At 38.4% G+C, this 20,455-nt stretch overlaps 1 protein-coding gene across 3 annotated transcripts in view; it reads right to left on the bottom strand.

Moving 5' to 3' along the window:
* The window catches only part of CYFIP1 (cytoplasmic FMR1 interacting protein 1), a 76,288-nt gene that overhangs the window by 28,290 nt on the left and 27,543 nt on the right, over window positions 1-20,455 (bottom strand). For 2 of the 3 annotated variants that reach the window (XM_041422083.1, XM_041422084.1), the window contains 12 exons: window positions 20,221-20,343; window positions 17,621-17,746; window positions 17,170-17,336; window positions 15,242-15,389; window positions 13,229-13,382; window positions 11,854-12,010; window positions 11,203-11,299; window positions 10,747-10,823; window positions 10,542-10,650; window positions 9,852-9,971; window positions 7,728-7,927; window positions 913-1,000 (listed from right to left, as the gene is read on the bottom strand). In XM_041422083.1, the coding sequence (XP_041278017.1) occupies window positions 913-1,000; window positions 7,728-7,927; window positions 9,852-9,971; window positions 10,542-10,650; window positions 10,747-10,823; window positions 11,203-11,299; window positions 11,854-12,010; window positions 13,229-13,382; window positions 15,242-15,389; window positions 17,170-17,336; window positions 17,621-17,746; window positions 20,221-20,343 (1,566 nt within the window). Of the gene's footprint in view, window positions 1-912; window positions 1,001-7,727; window positions 7,928-9,851; window positions 9,972-10,541; window positions 10,651-10,746; window positions 10,824-11,202; window positions 11,300-11,853; window positions 12,011-13,228; window positions 13,383-13,686; window positions 13,820-15,241; window positions 15,390-17,169; window positions 17,337-17,620; window positions 17,747-20,220; window positions 20,344-20,455 lie in introns of those variants that run through there. The other variant, XM_041422085.1, reaches the window with a different exon arrangement.

The following is a 20,455-nucleotide window of genomic DNA, read 5'->3' as shown; positions in this document are numbered from 1 at the left end:
CTATGTCTTTAACTGTCATTAAGACACAAGCAATAAATGTGAAGAATAAGAAAATAAATCTGTAGTGATCAGGGAGAACAAATCTATCACACATGAGCATAGCATTGGTCCTGTGACTACAGGCTACTTGGGTAGCCTACAGCTGTTCTCTTGTGTCAAGTACTCTTCCCACTTGTCACCCACACAAGCTCCTGTCCAACCTCAGTATTGGGAATTGCCACAGGGACAGAGCATGTGAGCACACCACATACCCTTCTACTGAAAACTTGCACAAACCTTCCCAGCCTACCTAACTGCAAACAGGAAATATGATGGTAATAGAAAGATGATATGGCCAAGACACCAAGTTCATCACAATGAGTTTGCAGCTCTGGGGTTGTAGAGTCCAAAGAAACATTACATAAAAAAAAATAATTGAAATAGTTAGGTATCTGATAGTTTAAGATTGTCAGAATCTATATTCCTCTTAAGGCAGATAACATCTGAAGCAGTTTTTCTACCTATTCCCTTTTCTCCTGTCATCACAGTCTTCATCACTGGAACAAGGGAGGGCTGCATCCAAGATGGGCTCTTGTTCTCAGTTCACCAGATGAGTAATTAATGAGTAATTAACCTTTACTTTGAGTCTACTCTGCCACTGTTAGCAACTGAACAATGCAAGGTGGTTAAGAGAAGGGCTTATTTTTAGCTTTGTCAGATAAGACCACACATCAGACTAACCAATTGCACTTTGGCTGAAACATATGGTGAGCTTCAAGCAAAATCTTTAAATAAGTGTATGTCCAATTTAAAATGCACACAAAATATATTTCAGTCTATTTCTAATGACTTTCACATACTATAGTTTCTATAATTTAAAAAGATACCTTTAAACATTAGGAAACCATAAAGATAAAGGGAATGAAATCCAACCTTTGATCCATAGAGATACTGTGGCTGTGCATTAGGCTGCTTATCACGCTGAAACTCCTGAGAAAATGGCAGCACGGTCCGAACAAATCTATATAAAAAAAAATAAAAACAAGAATTCATTATTTATACTTAGGTGAGCAGGTGTGCACCTAATGCACCCTACCCTACAAATCACACTGCAGTTCTTCCCATGGTGTGCAGGATCCCCAAATATTCCTCACCACTAGCCCAAGCCAGCAAACAGGGAAGTAACTAAGCAAGTGGCAATAGCCTCTCACAGGGCATAATATGCTTGCAAAATTAAGTCCTTGAGAAAGAAGTATGCCTTCAAAGAGGAACATGACATTTCTGTTTAATGTTTCGGGGCTTTTTCCCCCAAAATTCACATCAGGAGAAATATGTTAGCTGTTACCTTTTAAAAAAGTCACGAGGAAGGGTATAATCCTTGCAGCAAGATCAGTGTTTCAAAAGTTTGATCATAGTTCATTGATCATCAGTTCCAATACAAATCATGCTTAGCTTTACCTTTGTATACTGTTAAGAAAATGGTGAGAGAACTACAAAGATATGGAGCACTGCCAAAGACAGGGTCAGCCACCCCACTCACAACTGAGGGCACCACAGCCTGAAGGACCATTCCCAGTCCTCTGGTGAACAAGCAGCACAAATCTTCCCCCCTGACATTCCCTGTTGACTGTGTATTGCACACTGGGCAGCACTGCAGTTTTCGTGCAGGAAGAAGTTAATCAATATCCACTACAATTCTGATTCTTCTTAACTTCACTAAACAGAGGAAAATTATTGGGGATGTGTGTTTACAAGCTGGATGGCTACTTGATTTTTTAGCTTGATTAAAAAGTATTTCTTGATAAATAGCACAAAGCTGTATATGCACAGCAAAGAGGGAAAATAGCTATTTAAGAAGTGTACATCAAATGGCTGTATAATAACAGGCTGGTCTGAGTGATACCTGAGAAAACAAATGTATCTAGGAAAATGTTTCAGGAAAGAAAACTTGCCTTACACTATAACATCATAAGATACAATAATATCTTGATCTCTTTTTTGTTTAAAGTATTTACATTTCATCAGCACACAAAATTAAGTATTCATTATTAATTCTTCCTAGAAAGAACAGAGATATTCCATTTTTAATTCATCCACCTTCTAGCTAAAATCAAAAACAGTCATGCTAATCAAAAATTGTTTCACCCAGACCAATATAAACTGCACCATGTTGCTTACAATAACTTCCACTGTGTTTTATTTCTGAATCATTCTTGTGAGAATCTGTAACTTCAGAACAATATTTTCTGCATTTTTAACCTTCTCAAAAATAGGTGCAGCTACTCGTTCATACATAGTTTAGCCACTCTTCCCAAAAATGCTTGTACTTGCTGTAGTCCAGAAAGAGTGTGCATTTGGAGCTTTTGAGAAAAAAAAATACATTATTTATATGTATTATTTTTGATACTATATTATTTAGCTCTCCTTACATTTTTATTTCCTCAGTTTACAAGCTTCTCATCTTCTCTCTCACTTACATAGAAACTGAAAACTCTTTGAGAGAGATTACTTGAATCTGTATTCTGCAGATACTTCATTAATGAGTTTACCAGAGATGATGCAAACATCTGATGGAATTCAAAGTAATCTGCAACATACGACAGTGCCAGAGATTACTCTATTCCCCACCTTTTTTTTTTCTCCAAATCCCACTTCTTTTTAAACTGACATCAATTTTCAAGCCTTAAGAGAATCTCTAAATCATAAGAGATACCATGTCATTTGAGATAAGACTGGGTTTCAGTGTGCAGACATATGTGGCAAGAGCAGATTTGTTACCACTAAATTAAAATGCTCACAAGGAAAGGAGTGTTTCAACATATAAGTGGGTGCATCCCATGACTCTGGAAGCTGTAACTAATTCTTAGACTTATCAAAAAGTTATTGTGTGTATATATCTCCATTACAATGTAATTAGTGTCTGTGAACAAACCAGTCAGTGCAAGTAAATGCTCAAGTAACTCTTGTGTGTTTTCCAGGGCTCCTCTGCAAGCTCAGGGATTTCTCCATCTCTAATGCTTCATAGTAGCAAAATAGTCTTAAAGTTTTCTTCAAGACTTGAAGCAAACACACTTGCTTATATTTTCTTTGGTAAAAGATGCCAAGAGAGGAAGAAAAGGAGTAAGGAAATAGGGGCAAAAGATAACATTCACTTGCTAAGTTATGGAGAGGCAGCATCTAAGATTGAGGTTACAGCAGCCTAAAGAGTGCATAATCCTAGAAGGTATGTGACTAATCCCAGCACATCATTCAGGTAAGTAATAGAAATTTCTTCCCTAAAAACTAAGGGCTATATGAAAACCTTACAGTCCAGCATCATGTATTCTTCTTCAAAGTTTTTTAATGTCCACGTGTGTGCGTGTGTTCTTTCTTTCTGACATTCTGCTGGTTGGCTTCCTCCTACTCCTCCTCCAAGAAAGAGGAATGTCTCTTTGAAGGACTGAAGCTCTTTGAATATCAAAGCTAAAGTTAAACAAATGTTTACTTTCCCCTGGATACTGGTAGGATACAGGTTTCAGCATACTCCAAGATAATCAGTTTCATTTTTAATCAGTGTTGATGATCTCACAGCAATTTATCCATTTTAATCAGCACAGGTTGTAAGCAGTCAAAGTAGATTAAGCAGATGAAAAGCCTTCTGGCTTACCAAAGCTTTGCAAGTGAATTGCTAGAGGACAACATGAGCCCCCAAAGTAAGTATTTTAGTAATCAAATAATTTAATATTAATTTTTCTGTGATACCTACCAGGAAGGAGTTCATAGTGAGCACTTCACAAACCAATCTAAATGATTCTATGATTTTAATGACTATAATCTATTTAAGGAGATAACTGAAAGAGACTGCTTTGGTCAATGAGCCTGCTGCCTTGCAGGCACCAGGTCAGACGAATCTCATTCATAAACTTTCTGAGCTTCATCTCAGAAGTAATAAGATATGACAGTATTCCCTCCCTGCTCCTACAGAAAGTGCTCCTCTGCACCTCCCTGTCTAATTGGTATGAACACTTTTTGCTTCCAGCATTCTCAAATTAGTTTGTCCTGTCTAGCAGAGCTAACAGTAGCCCTACACCCCCTCTCACTGAACAGTAGATCTGACTCACCCTTCTTAAACCTGGATGCCAAGAGGGAGAGAACAGAGAAACAGCAAGGAAAATACTGTATGAGAGAGCAACAGATCTGCCAATCCATTGCTGTCAGTTTTCCTTTTGGCAGAAAGACTTTGGTTGGTTGCTTGTTTTTTTAGGAGGGGAAAGAAAGGTAGTTGACTACAGTCACCCCGATGAATGAGTCTACATGAGTCTATATTCCTGTACCACTTGGCTCCTGGCAGCAGAAACTAGATGGTTTCCACTGCTACTTTTCAGGTTTGCTCCACCACTATGTGCAAGGGCTGAAAATTTTTCTGAACAGTGACTGTCAGAGTATATGCAACACAAGAAGACACAGCTGTTCTCTCGTGAAAACCAGTCTCAAAAGCAGTATGAGAGAGAGCAAGCTCGCAAAAGGAAGCGGGAGAGGCTGTCAGGAAGAGTGAAAAATAAAAAGCTGGTCTTTTTGTTCCTTCTGTGACAAATCTGTACCCTTGGAAGAAACATGTCATACTGCATTTGGAAGAGTGCTATACACATGAATTTATACCAGAGAACACAGATTTGGGTTATGTGTTAAAGGAGATGGAGCTACTAGTTTGACTACTGTCACCAAAAGCTTGTATCATTTGTGTCAAGAAAGCACAGAAAATCTTCAATTCAAATAAATATAAGGCTGTCTCACACTTGCTCCTCTGTTAGTCCTTAATACAAAACAAGCTGTCAAGGAAGGAAAAGATCAGCTTAGAAACAGTAAAGAAAACAAGGCAGAAAAAGGGACACTACAGACAGTGGAAAAGGAACAAAAACTGAGTATTTGAGTCATTTGAATCTAGATAACCTAACTTCACATGGAAAAAGTTCAGATGCAGGCCTAAGCATGACAAATATTCCTGGTGTGGAAAGATTTGGCTTGAAAAGACATGCAACTGAGGGCCAACATGAGAGAGGGCTCTTGAAAAACAATCCCAGGCAGCACAGAAAAGACAACAAGTGGGAAACACCTGTTTATGGCCACTTTCAGTAAAAGAACTGGTGGACAATAGCTTGAGAGCATCTAAAAGAGATGCAGCACAAGCTTCACTGCAGACTCCTCACTGGAACACATAATGAATGCCAAAGCCTCACACAGCTTTATAAAAGGGACAGGACAAAACAATGGGGAAAAATAAATACCCCTGTAAAGAGCTGCAACTGCACTAACATCCCACCATTTTTGTTTTACAGAAACATCTAATCATTGCTAGAGCCTGACATGTCTCCTGGAAGAAATATCACCTGAAGCCTTCATTGTTTTCATATTCAGCCCCTTTATGGCTACTGACAGCATCAGGACACTGGACTAGAGAAAACTTTGACCTCACCTGCAGTTCCTATGCTTGTGCACTATCCAAAGGTTTGTTTTCTTGCTTTCATGATGGTCAACAGGTGGATAAAACATACCCTTGGATTTCACTGCTAAGGCTCATCTGCAAAGATTCTCTCACTCATCTCTCCATTCCTTCTCCATAAACTGCTGTCCCCGAGTCTGTGCAGCTGGCCAGCATTAATGAGACTAAATTTCAGATAAATGGCAACTCCAATTATTAAATTGCTAAATCTTTTAATAGCAGACTCACTGTCTAATCTCAGTACATTATCAGATATAAAAAAAATGTCCTAAGTCCCAAATAATGAAACATGCAATGTGTTTCAGCACTTCTGCATGCAGAGCTTTAGCTTTTGAACTAAAGCTGCAGGGTTTCTAAATAGTTGAGCTCTTCTACAGATATATGAAATTATCATGTTCAAGTATTCTTGGGAAAAGAGCTTCAAAAAGTCGTGGAAACAAGTTCATCTGACCAAAACACTAACTTTAAAAGAAGAACCCTTATACCAAGCCGTTATATTAAAAGACAAGCCACAATACATTTTCTGAGAACTCTGCCTCCAGCCCCTCACACCACCAAGTAACCTCTCTGCTTCTCATCATGATCATTTCTCTTTCTTCCAGCCTTTAATTGCTACTTTTCTTCCCTTGTTTACATGTAGCCTTCATGCAAGACAGTACCTATGAAGGGTCAAGCACTAAACCAGCAGCTCTCACACAGCTCCTCACAGTCTACTCCTGTGTTTGCACTCAATAACCTGTACACTTGAGAGAGTGCAATTTAAAGTTCATGCTAGCAGCAAGGCAGCAATGAATATGCTTAAGGACTATAAAAAGGCTAAAAACGTCCTGTTCTCTCTCTCACCAAAAATATCAAAGGGCATTATATAGCATGTGCAACACATACATTTATTCTCTCCACACTGCTGCTTTTGACTGAAACCAAAGCACTTCTGCAATGAAATCAGACACATGGTACACATACTGCCTAAGATCTGGCTCCCTTTAACACCTCTTAAATTAATTATCCTGAATTAATTACCCAACAAGCTGAGCCTAACTCAATTCTTGCGTACAGATTTTAAAAACAGACAAGCCACAGTGCTAGAGGATCCTGCTAATGTCCTTTGGCACCTCACACTCACTTCCCAAGCGCTGTGGTCTGCAGTAAGGCAGGTCTTGCAGCCAGGATGAACATAGACTCAACTCTACAGGAGCTACTGAATGTCTTTCAACAAAGCTGATGGGTGGAAGAGCAGCATTTCATCAAGATTTTTACATGATTCTTAATACAGCACACTGAATATTCCAATACTGATCTACAGATACATTAACTGCAAAGAAACTCCCTTGGAAATAAATTCCATTTTACCATGCAAACAGATTCCTGTAACAGAAGTTTCTCGGGTAAAACTTAACCACAAAAAAAAAACCCCACTCTTTTTTTTTCTTTGCAGACAGAATCTTGGATCTAAAATACAACACAACCATCACAGAACATGTCAGACAAGGAAAGCTCTCCAAGGAGACAGTAAAAGATAAGAACAGGCTTCCTCCTCTTCCTACAGCTCAATATTCACTATCACTTCACTGTCACTGCATGGGGCTTTAACCAAAACCTGAGTAAAGACTAAAAGTAACACAAATCCTAAAAACAGCACACAAGCAGGAAGCACAGATATGCAAAATTCTGAACACTGTGCTTCCCCCTCATTCAAACCTTAGATCCTACCTTCCTCTTTCTATTTCCATTACTCACTCTCCTTAAAGGCTACAATTGCAGTTTGCAGCGAATACTGAACTCTTCCTTTCTCCCAAAAGGAAGAGTTCAGTATTAACTGAACAGAAAGGATCACAAATAAGAAAGATTTATATAAATATCAGAAATAATTCACAGAAAGAATATTTTTCTTCACATTAGCACAGAATCAGGACTATAATTTTATTTCTGTCATCTCATCCTTAAAGATCCTTTTTCAAAATACCTTCCTGATATGCACTTAGCAGTGTTTTGACATACTTGTTTTTCAGCATATCATAACTACGTCATCAAAATGTCAGAATTTGGATGCTGTGGTTCCATTTGCCTTCTATTGTGAACAAATAACAGGCTTTCATACATTTAACAGTACTTGGTAAAATGACTCATGCTGCTTCATTTGAAGTAAAGCCTTAGAAGTGGAAAACACCAAATGAATGGAGATGAACTTGTCAGCACTTGCTAGGAAGGAAGTAGCAGAAGGGTGGGAGAATAAATAAAAAGCTGCAAATAAAAAAGCTGCCTTGCTAACCTGTTAGTTGATCCATTGTAGCAGTAGTTTGGAAGGAAATCGTAATTGAGTTCCCAAAAGACATGAAGAGTGATTCTACCATAAGGGGCTGAAACATTGTGGTTGGCTTCTCTGAACATGGCATCAAAGCTGTCCAAGGTCATGTATCTGCTCAGAAGCTTGTGAGTCATTTTGTTTATCTCTATCAAGCCATCCAGCTCCTACGAAAAACAAGGGGAAAGAAAGAGGATGATGCATTTGATAAAGTGGAGAAACTGAACAAAGTACATAAATAACCTTGAGGGAAGAAAAGACTAGAAAGAAGTCAAAATGAACAACTGACTCTCTCCCAGTCTCTTACTTTAACAATAAGGGCTGGACAGAATCAGTACTCTTGGAATTGTTTCTTATACCTTCTGAGACTTCAGATGCAGATAGGTCACAAACACAGATCTGTACCAACACTTCCTCCACTGAGCAAACCTTGAAACTCCAAGTTGAATAGGGTCAAAAGAACCTTTCTGCATTTCCTACTTTACAAACAATCACAAAGTAATTTCTGCTCGGCAGAGTAACTGGTGAATTAATTAATGTAGTGGTAATGTTAAGAGTAACATCACATTTACCATAAATCCTTCTCACAGTCTATTCCAGTGAAGGATGTACAAAAATGTGATGAAGGACCAGATCAGACATTCACAAATGTTGTGAAGGTATCCACAAAATCACTAGCTGCAGACTACACGACTATATATGAGTACTGTATTTTATAATGTTTCTCCTCTTGACAAGAAATTCCTAGTATCTGTTCGGGCAATTTCTTTAAAATAAAATAAAATAACTCCATATCTGCCATCAGACACTGAAAACACCAAGACACAACCTTTACTTCCAAAAAATCCAAGCACTGTTTTTAAAGATTATTGTGCAGTGACCTACTGAAGAAATATCCAATGGCTTCCTCTAGCTGTGTATCAAACTACTACTACTATCTCCCCATGAACTGCTCTCTGATTTAAGTGCTCCATATTTCAAAGGAGTTTTACAACTGTGAGCAAGTTAGTTCAAAGAAAAAAAATCACTATGGTTATTATTACAGAATCAAGTCCAGTTTGAGGAGAAAATAATAGCTCAGTCTTGTAAATACCTTAAGTTATTTATCTTGAAAAACAGCAGAAATTACAGATTACTTAATCTATTTGGATCAGTTTCTTGCTGAGGAAAGCAGCCAGTTTTCAACAGAAAATATTTTGCATAAAACAAAAAAAGAACACCACCAAAACAAAACAAAAAACCAAACAAAAAAAAAAAAAAAAAAAAAAAGAGGAGTATGGTAAAGGGACAACCCTTAGTTCTGTCACTCTCTTACTCAAAGAATGAGAACCTGTGACCTAAGGAACACATCATTGATGGTTTCTGTTCACTCAGTCACTAAGAGTGTACTGCACATAACAAAGAAAAACTACATTTCAATAATTCAAGTGAGTTATAAAACCAAGCATTCAGAAGTCAAGAGGTTCTATGGCCTCAATATTTGATTTCTCTTCAGTAAAGAATGAAATTAAACCAAGATAGTTAACTGCAGGACAAAATGTCACTGGTAAAAATCTTATTACGGAAAGAACAACAATAAACTCTTTTGCACAACTTTTAATTTAGTTTTCATTCTAGCAGAACTCAATGTGCCTGATATTTTTCTTGCTGGCTGCATGTTTACTTGTCAAATTCATGCTGTCTTGAAATAAAGTTTGGCTTTTAGCATTTTAATCAGGAAACTAACTCAAAAGGACACCTCAATATTGCACAGATGCTCTTCTTCCATAGGCACAAGTCAGAGCTCTTTCCTTCACAAAAAAATTATTTTTGTCATGCTACAAAACCAAGCTGCCTGAGTAAATAAATGAATTTTCATTCTACCAAGCACAAGGCTGTTTTTTTGGATGTGCAATTTATTTATAAGCATGGGCAGAAATGAGCACTTACAAAAATTTACATCAAAAGGCGATTGCTTTCTTTGTTTTCTCACAGCTCCAATACCTGCCTTCTCTACACTTTACTCCCAATGCCTCAGCTGCAGTAGGTTTGAGGTTGCTCCACCTCAACTGGTGTGTCAGTGATCTGGCAGAACAGCAGCACAACACTCACCACAATGGAGGTCAAATCCTCGCTTTCGAAGCGGCCGATGGCCAGCTCCATGGAGCGGTACATGGCTGCCGAAATGCGCTGCGTGATCAGCCGGTTCAGGTCTATGGACCTGCCAAGGAGCTAAAGGAAAACATGCCGTGAGGCTCTGAACTGGCAGCCAGGCTACAAGACAAACTTTACAAGGACTATGAGACTCCCCAGATTTACAGACTCTCACTTTGTGAACTTGCATCCCAAACACACTGAAACAAAGCAGATGGACAAAATTTATAAATTCATGAGCAAATGTGGTACTACAATGTGCATCCCAATTCTCACAAAAAAAAAAAAGTACACATTGCATCTACATTTAAGTACTTATATCAGCATTTTATGCTTCCATTATATTGTGCCAACAACATACTGAACACTGGCGAAAGATATTACTAGGAAGCCAACATACCATCTATGGCATTCCTATTTGGCTCATGTTTTCTTAATTGCAACAGACATTTGCATTAAAATAGGATTTTTTAAGTTTTCTTTCTTAATTTACACCTTCACATGACAAAAAAGCAGATCTCAAGTGTTCAGTTATGCTACCGTGATGACAAAACATGAAGCACAAAATGAGTTTTGTCTACCTACATAAATCAACACCACTGGAAAGCTGCCAAGCAACTCAGATACAAGATGTAGGAGTTAACTCACTTGAACGTGTCTCTGTTTCAACAGTGTCTCGTAGCGGTTGGACTGCAGCAGCTGAATGGTTGCTCCCTGGTTCTTGCACTCTGAACGCAGCCGTTTATCCAGAAGCAGGCTATGAAGAAAGGAAGAAAATGCTTAAGGTGTACTAAACAGCAAAGCAGAGCAGAAAAGTGTGAAAAAAAGCTCTTATAGTGGAAGGAATAGGTACCTGCCAGCCATTGCCTTGTAGTATGCAAATATTTGGTCTGCCAGCTTGTAGACAAATTGGTCAAAACACAGGTTTACCTTGGGGAGGAAAACATAACATATTTAGAGATACTTAAAATTTTAAAAAGACCTCCCACTGTTTATAAAACATAGTAAAGGAAGTTAATAGATCACAATTTCCCAGTACAAGAGATGTAGTTCAATTTTCACCATTAATGTGAAGGATTTTTGCAGAGGTCTACAATTTTCAGCATTAATGTGAAGCATTTTTGCACAGGTCTACAGCTTTCCTCACAACCTATCACCCAACCAGTTACTCATCTTCTGGTCAGTCTTCTCAGTTTTTCTGTTATTTCCAGCTGTTCTGAACCTCTTAAAAAGGCCTTGCCCTTTAGCATGATTTTCACATACAGCTACAGATGATTTTTCTATAGGTAAGTAGGTAAGGTTACTTTACCTCTGCCTCAATTTCATCATAGAGGAACTGCTTCTTAAATTTGGTAAGTGCATAATGAGCACTGTCATTATAAAGGTCCAAAGAATACAGAACATACCTGCAAGAAAAAGAATAAAACACGAGAGTTACATGTGTATAAAAGTCATGATTCTTTAGTATGGTGCAGTCAAGATGAAGTAAGCCAGTCAATACTGTAATCCACACGTGGTTCACCAAAACAGGGTATTTTCCTTTTTTAGTTTATATAAAAAGGATCACAATTTTTCCTTTAAGAAAATATTTTTTGGTTTAAGAAAAGGTGTAGATATGTTTGAAGTCTAAAACTTGTTTTCTAGCTGTCCATCAAAATGGAACTAGGCTTTAACCACTGTACATTATGTTTGACATCTTCAAAGAATAAGTAAGGAGAACTCAAGGAGCAAAATATGTGGTTGGTGCAATGATATGCAAGGTCTAGCATTTTAAATACTCACTTCAAAAAGAAAACTTAGAGACTCTGAAAATGGGCAAACGTAAAACAAAAATTTCATTCATGTTTAGAATACTTTTTCAATGACTACTTGTTAAAACCAATTAAAGGAGCAACATTCTAATAAGGCATGGCAATCATTAAGAATAATCATTTGGTGGAAGAGCACAAGCAGGTCTTACTCCATCATTGACGCCTCTTTTGTCTCCAAAATATGATCCGTCAAAATCCAAGGCATGGACATCTCAATGGGAAACTGGATTCTTCTGCCCATGGTCAGCTCTAAGAAGAATTCCCTGAACCACAGCTGGGACAGATCACAGCATTGCTGCAGAGTTTCTTTCAGAATGAATAAGGGAGAATTACATTTCTTATAGAAATACATCAGGTACAATACAACTGTGATTCTGATGATGCAATGCAAAACAAAAAAAGCAGGTGCAAGTCACTAGAGCTGTACACAGGCCAAATAATCTAAAGTAAATTCAAAATGTAAAGCCCATGACTTTTTTTAATAAGAGTTTTGAACTCCTCACTGGCCCCCGAAGTGGTGACTTCTCATAGAAAAAAAAGGAGTGGAAGTGGACAAAACTATCAGTTAAACATAAAAGCTGTGTACACCAGTAAAAATGGATTTCTAGTTTAATTTCTCAGTTGGGGGCTGAGAAAGCCATACACTGAATTTGGGAAGCAGTACGTGAAGGAGGCAAAATTGCACTGGAACTACCAGTACCATCCCTCCCTATGGAGGATTGCTCCACGTGTTCCTGTTGATTAGATGGGCAGGAAATGACAGACAGACACATGAAGTAGGGATTAAAACAACAAGTTTCTAAGGATGCCATCAAGGGCACAGAGGTGTGCTTCCCACCTCTCCAGAAAGCACTTGGTACAAATCCTTTCCTGAAGGCTTGTGAACTAAAACAGGAATGAACTTTTTACACTAAGACCTTCTGAAGACCTTTTGCAGTGCCGTTCCCCAGTTAGCACAATGATTGGTATTAACAGGCTCCCCCTTCTCCAAGGGCAAAGGAGACCAGCAGCAAAACGAAAATGAAAGACAACACAGCATGGTGATGACAAGGACTAGGTACACTCAATGTCAGTAGGTGAATTCTTTAGGACAGCATGTTTCCGATTACAATTAACTGAATAGTAAGAGTAGTGAAATGACATCAAATTTACCACAACAGAGAATTTGTCTCCTCTGTACTTAAAACAAAAACAAAACAAAAAAAAATCCCCCGAAACACAAAAACTACTTCCTTTAAAAAAATTTCAGTGTGTATAGGCTTATTGTTTATGTAAGTACATACATAAAATAGAAAAAGGAGGTAACAATATGAAATTTGACGCATTAGAAACAAACATATAACAAGTCAAAATAAAAATCCCACCACAATGCTAAGTACCATCTCAGAAAAAGTTTGGACAGACCAAGGCTTTTGATAAATAAACCAAAGGTTAAGTTGACTTAGGCAATCGGAAACATTTTCCAGATCGTGTTAGAGGTGTTAGGACATGCTAAGCTGGACACTGATCATCTACATATCTTACCACTGAAATTTATCAAATGAGTGTAGAAGAAAGACTCGCGATGGAATTTTTCTATGTCCAATATGGTGGGCCCCTCAAGGCTACTTCTCAAGGTTTTCTTGGAACCACTTTTGTCAGCAATGAGGGACTCTAACATAGTTCTCACCATGTAAAGCTGTATCATTAAAGGAAACAATTACGGTGGAAAGGGGAGGGAAAAAAGGAAAATACACATGGTACATTAGTTGAGCAACACTGAGAATTACTATCAGTAAGCGACTGCTCCACTTCAAACTGAAAACTGGCACTGTCTGGATAAAAGCCTTTGAGGCAAGAGGAACAGATGCAACACTAGCCTACACACCAGCACAAATGCCTACCCATGCCAAGGGGACCTCCACTGACACTCAGCAGCAGACCATTTGCAGTGGAACAGTTCACATCACCACAAAAAGTAAAAGTAATAAGTAATGTCTTACCACCAAAGTTTAAAAGAGGCGGATAGATGTAGGACTGCCTCAGAAACTTGTGTGTCACATGCAATAGCTTTTCCAATCCCAGAGACTTGAGCTGCTTCAACAGCTCAGCAGAGTTTAAGGACTCTGTCATAGTGCGAACCATGAAGAGCTAAAAACCAACAGACAGGGGCAGGCGGGGAAGAGAATCCGTTAATAAAAACACATGGGTAAATAAGGAATGGGAAAGAGAAGCAGAGAAAACATGTTAGTTTGTTAAAAATGAGAAGCAGCACAGTAAGCATGCAGAGGAGGTCATACAGAAAGGTTGTTCAGAAAAATCACCGCAATGTGGAGCTCTCTCAAGCAAAGGGAAAGTTCCCGTTCATTTCAGAGGATGCTCAGAGAGCCATTAGTTTATCAAATGATTTAAAAAATGATTTAGCACTAATTACCCATTTATACACAGCCATTTTAGAACCACATGAAACGGAGGAAAACCTATCTAAAATCTGACCTCTTGCCTTCCTGTCAACACAGACAGACAAGCGTGCCAGCTCAAGAGCAGAAAAAGCAGAGAGAACCACATACTCTAAACAGCCTGTTGCAAAGGTGAAGTAAGCCCATAAAGCACAGGAGAAGCAAACTGGTGGTGATATTTAACCTTTTCTTTCACCCCAGGAAATTAGAAATCAAAACCATTTTTCTGCAATTATCAAAACAAAATCTTCATTAAACCAATCTTATCACAAACTAAGCAACATTTTATCATCCAAAATTATTAACCATAAGTGTTCTCTTTCCCAGAGACTTTAGGTATTAAAAGATTGTCTTCACAAACCACAGTTGCCTTCAATTTTTCACCCCAAGTACTCAGTACCTCATTTTCTCAGATGAGCTATGAATATCAGACCATACATTCTCCAAACACATCCACAAATGAAATAAGAAAGAGAACTATATGGAGGCAACACGAATGAGCATCTATGTATGGGATTTTGATGACTACCACAGAAAACATTTGAAATACATCATTTTAGTGGCAGCAGCAGACAAATTAGATTCTAGGGATCAGCTTTATCATTCATTACTGAACACTGCGAGGGATTTTATCAGAAGTCATATACTTTCCCTTCTTTTAACAGACATTCATTTATATTTTAAACATATTTTAAAATTACTAGACATCTACTGAATAGTGTGATTTAAGAAAAAAAAATTTCACCAGCCATAATAGAGATAGAAGTCAGTCTTCAGTCAGTCAAGAAATAATTCATATAGTTCAAAAATATTATTTAAAAACATTAGGAGCTCAATGAGAAAATATTTGTTCCCAGAAAATCAAATTAAAGAGATTAAACCCTTGGAAGAATTATGTATCAGAGTAGAAAATTACAGCAATCCAGGCAGAGGATCTTGGTTAAGTGCATCTAATTTTGCAAATATAAATCACAGTAGATTTTTGGCATTAAAAAAAGACCGCAATAAAACCTGCAATTTTAAAATAATTCAGGACAGAAAGACAACACCTCATGCAATAATTGCTGACAGGTATCACAACCACCAGACAGGAAAATACCTGCGTGCTGGAGGGTCCAACTGCACGTCTTGGGACTTTGATGTCAAAACCACTTTTGGGGTCCTTCTCTCCCCTTAGAGCTGGGTCATTGAATGGCTCGTGACCTGCTTCCCAGTCACACACTGTCTTCCTTATGGCCTGCAAAACACTGAACACAATTCCCACAACTTCAGACTGCAGCACATCCAAGTGCCCTGATAGAACACTTTACTTTTTTTAAGCATTCTTCCACGAGCACAGAAACTTCGCAACAGCATTCACGAGCTCAGGGTAATTCCAATCAAGAACAAAGAATTTCACCAATGTTTTCAAGAATGATATATACACAAAATAACCACTCCATGCTGTACATCAGAAAAGGCAGTCTAGAGCCCTTAAAGATCATCTAGTTCCAACTTTACCCCTGCCAAGGGCAGAGACACCTTTCACTACAACAAGTTGCTCAGGACCCTATTCAACCTGGCTTTGAACATTTCCAGGGATGGGGCACCCACAACTTCTCTGGGCAAACTGTTACAGTGCTCCCTTACCCTCCAAATAAAGGATTTCTTCCAAATACCTAATCTAAACCTGTCTTCCTCTTTCAGTAAAACCATTGCCCCTTGTCCTGTCACTATCTGCCTGCACAAAAAGTCCTTCTCCCTCTTTGTCATAAGCCCCTCTAAGGTAGTGGAAAGCTATAGTAAGGCCTCCCAGAGCCTTTACTTCTCCACACTGAACTACCCCAGCTCTCCCAGCCTGTCTTCATATTAGAAGTGTTCCAGCCCAGCCCCTGATCATGCCCATGGCCCTCTGGACCCTTTCTAACAGGTCCACATCTTTCTTGTGTTGAGGACCCCAGAGCTGGATCAATCAAACCAAATTCATACTAATATGAATACATATTCACTATCAATCCAATTAACATTCAATCAAACCACAGCAGATTATTAACCAAATTAAAGAGAGACAATGATGGCTTGAAACGAAAAAAAACAGAATTCCTGTTTCCAGAAGAAATTCAGATTCCAGAATTCAGCTGAAATTTACACAAACAGCTTCATACTTTTAGGTCCAAATACTGAACTGGAACTCAGATACTTGCCAGGAACACAGTCAGACATAATCTGTGGCATGCTGAACGATCAAGAAAATGTTTCATCCCAAATCTGAGCAGGTATGAAAGGAACATTTTTCTATTTCATTAAAATCCTGTGACAAAAACACTCTCCCTGAAAACCTGATAATGTGGAGCAATTTATTTATTTTTAGCTTATGATGATATTTTTGTGGCAGACAGAGCACTTAGCAATAGCCTAATTAGCTACGGACTTTCACCTCTAAGAGCTTTGCAATGAAATGTGGGAGTAAACACATGACAAACAAGTCAAGATTAAAAGCAAACAATTAGGGACAAAAAAAAATAAGGTCAGGAAATGTCACCAATTAGTGTGGGCAGATGAAGCACTGGAAGAGAAGTGTAAGGCTAATAAACCAAAAGCAGCAGAAGCTGAGAAATAAGACAGAACACTAAGAGAGGCAGAGAGAAGAGAGAGTAGGATAGACATAAGACACAAAGAAAGGAAACACTGGAATAATAAAGTGGACAGTGAAACCTTTCTTCAAAATACAAACACTGAGTTTGCTTTCCTTATTATTGCATTTGTATTTTCTTAAAATAAAAATGAACAACAGGGAACACAAGACTTCCTAAAGTAGTCCTAAGAGGCTCAGGACAACCTGGACTCCTGCTGCAGCCATGCTGGCAGCCATTCACTTTTAATTTCAGACTGCTTCAACTTCAATTCATACGCAAGCAAGCTAACCACGAATGCCACACAGACTGGGAGCACAGACTTAGGTAAAATTTAACATCTGTGCAATTCTGCAACTAATTTACTAAGATCTGGAGAAAAGAATACAGAAAAATATGAGAGCAGTAATGCTACCTCTGAATGACATTTTTCTTCTTTTTAATGGCTTGTCTTAATGGCTCCCTAAGTGTGACCTGGGCAAAGTCCTGAAGAGCTGCATAAATTGTATGACGAATGGCATGATTGAAAACACTTTCCATTCGTCCCATCAGCACCTGAAGACCTTTGATCATGGCAATCACCTGCAAAAAAAAAAACCCAGACAAATATATTTCTCTTATTTTGTTTTTATATTTGTACAAATAGTGCATTTTTAAACACAAAAAATGAGAAGAGAGGAATTAACAAGTTACAAATGACAAAGGATGGATTTGCTGTGCTCCCCTTATTTACTGAATGGAGGAACACAGAGTCAGACTGGGCAGGCTGTCTTTTTGCACTGGGTATGCAAAATGTCTGTAGAGAATGTTCTCTTTTGTATAGAATTAATCTTTGGAAAATCCCTACAGAAAAACATTTCTCTTACCTCAACCAAAGCAAACTTCTCCTCACTAGTATAATTGTATCTTGTTGCTCTTTCATACTCTTCTGCATTGTCAGGACAATCTTTATTAGAATATTTGTCAGTTGGATGCACCAGCTTCCATGAGTACTGCAGTTCACAAGGCAGAAGAGGGAGAAAAAAAGATGGGGGGAACAAAAAAAAATGTCTGAGAAACACAAAACACAGCTGGACACAAATAACACACTTTGAGAAATATCACAGTGTTTTCACGAATATTTGAAGAATAGTATTTGGTACTATGTTCAAAGCTTGTGTAAATTCTGAAACTACTATCTGGTGGAAATGCCAAACAATAATTTTCCTAAAAACTTTTCCTTAAAGCCAGCAAGTCTGTATTATTCCAAAGAAATACCACTGAAACTCAACAGGTATTGCAATTAAGGGTGGTGCAAATGTTAACACAGGCAAGTTTCTTCTGTGCTTCAAATATGACAAACACAGCAAGACTTCAGAACATAAGAAAAAAAATCCAACAGACCCACACACAAAAAGACGAACTTTCTACTTGATGCAATATTCACATTTAGATGTCAAAACACAAACAGAAAACTACAGGTCTGGGTTACTGTTGGGTTTTTTTTGGGGGGTGGTGGGGTGGAAAGCTGATTTTTAAGTTTACTAGGCTGAAATGTGTGGAAACAGCTGTATTATCTGTGACAATATGATCTGCACAGCATGCAATTCTCTTAAATACTGCCTTTTCAGTCACTGCAAACACAGCTCAAAATGCTCCTCAGCAGCGTCAGGCTGGCCTAATACCCATCAGGGTACATCATGTGAAAAATCCTACTCACATTTAAATACAATTTGCTCACAGTTTGAGTTCAGCACATAGCAAGATCTGGTTGAGACCACCTTAGCATAAATATTAGGTTATAGAGCAATATAAATTTGCCTACTCTAATGGATTAACAGCATCAATTCGCCTATGGCAAAGGGGAGCATCACACCCTACAACCTGAATGCTACGAAGAGGCCACTGGGGAAATGATTAAACAAAGAAGTTCTTTGGGGGCATTACAATGACAGGCTTAACATGCACAACAAACATATGCTGCAAGTTTTTATCTGAACATGATGCACATAACTATGTTCATGGATACCCAGTGAAAGTGGAGACAGGTAAATAATTAGCATACTCCCTATCAGAATAAATTCTCTGTAGAACAGGAAGAAGGTGAACACAAACTTGAACTTAGATGAGAAGTATTTAGGAATCCATTCAAACTAGAAAGACAATGAAAAGCAGCGAGAATAGCCAAAAAACCTGCTGTGATGCCCAGAGAAAGTTTGTCCTGGAATGATTAGGACAGAAACAGAGCTAAGAGAGACTTCCTGCAGAGATATAATAAAATAGGAAGATTTTCACTGTGAAGACACCCTGGATGCAGCAATTAGTGATGACAGAAATAAAGGGGGCGAGTCTAGGAGCTGCAGAGGCAAGGAACAGATGACAGCAGAACAGAAAAGGAGAACAAGGTTTTCACCATTAAATAGGATATAGGAATAGGATAATACAGGGAAATGCATGACTCATCTACTGGCCTTTAAAAGAGGCAGTTAAAAATACAAATGAGAGAAAAAAACTGGCTCACCAGCTATGCCCACTGTGGAGTCACATAGTGCAAATTATTTCATGCCTCCAAGACATCTGAGGCAGAAGAGGAGCAAGTCTGGCTTCTGTCATACTGTAAGTCACATTGCAACCCTTCCTAGAACATGTTTTGATTCAGCTTTTATCCAGTGTCTGCAGCATAACAAGGACTCCTGCACTCTCCTCTTCAATTTCTGCCTTAAGCAGCTTCTTATTGGAAAAAAGCACAGTCACTTTTCTAACTGGCATCTGTTTTTAAAACAAACTATTACACTATAGAGAAACAACTCTTCTCGTCGCACATTTTCCTTTTCCTGCATTTACTTTCCTTTCGACTAAAAGCCAAATCTAAACCAACGGGAGCCCTTCCATCCATTTTTATGTGTTAAAACCATACATGCTTCTACTTTTGCATCATCTCAGTGGTGCATTTATTGCATCATCTCAGCGGTGGTCTAAACACAGCCAGCTGGAGCTGTGTTCTGTCACCTCCTCAGTGACTGCATGTCAGTACAGATATTTCCAACAATATAATTTTAAAAAATGTTTAGAAGGAAATTATGAAGTCTTAGTCTACAAAATGTTTGTATAAAGAGTGACATTAAAACATCCGGAGAAGGTTCACAGGTGATAGCCTGTCCACTAAATAGAACAAGTTGAATGTACTGCGTGAGATACAAGCTACTGGATCTTCAAAGCAACAACATTATTCCTAGACTCTGAACATTTCTTGTGCCATCCTCTAAGAATGAGGTTTGAAGCAGAAGGAGAAAAGGAGTGAAGGAAGAAGAAAGAGGGAAACTAAGGGAACAAGATTCTTATTGGGTCCCTTCCAATTCAGAATATTCAGTGACCCTTTGAAAACACAATATACATTTTTCAGTCCAGTAAAGCAAAGAAATTTTATTCTGTTTAACCTCACCAAGCCACCTCTTTTTCATCTGTTTTTATTTCCCATGTTACATACCACTTCCATGACATGGGCACTCCACTGGGAGAGAAGCTGCAGGCCTTGAAGAGAGAGATCAAAGAGCTTCCGATATTCCGCATCTGTTTTTTGAGCTTCCTGTCGACCAGACCCAGTCACCACCTAGCCATTATAAAAAAAAACAAACAAAAAAACCCCACATCCAAATCCACGTCAGAACATGCTGTATTCAGCATCCACAGCCAAATTTCTACATCAATTGAAGCACTAAAAA

Source organism: Onychostruthus taczanowskii, unplaced genomic scaffold (genome assembly GCF_017590055.1).
Source record: "Onychostruthus taczanowskii isolate IOZ18803 unplaced genomic scaffold, ASM1759005v1 scaffold71, whole genome shotgun sequence".
NCBI classification, from domain to species: domain Eukaryota; kingdom Metazoa; phylum Chordata; class Aves; order Passeriformes; family Passeridae; genus Onychostruthus; species Onychostruthus taczanowskii.
The sequence above is the reverse complement of the archived record's forward strand: the minus strand, read 5'-3'. Positions and strand labels throughout refer to the sequence as shown.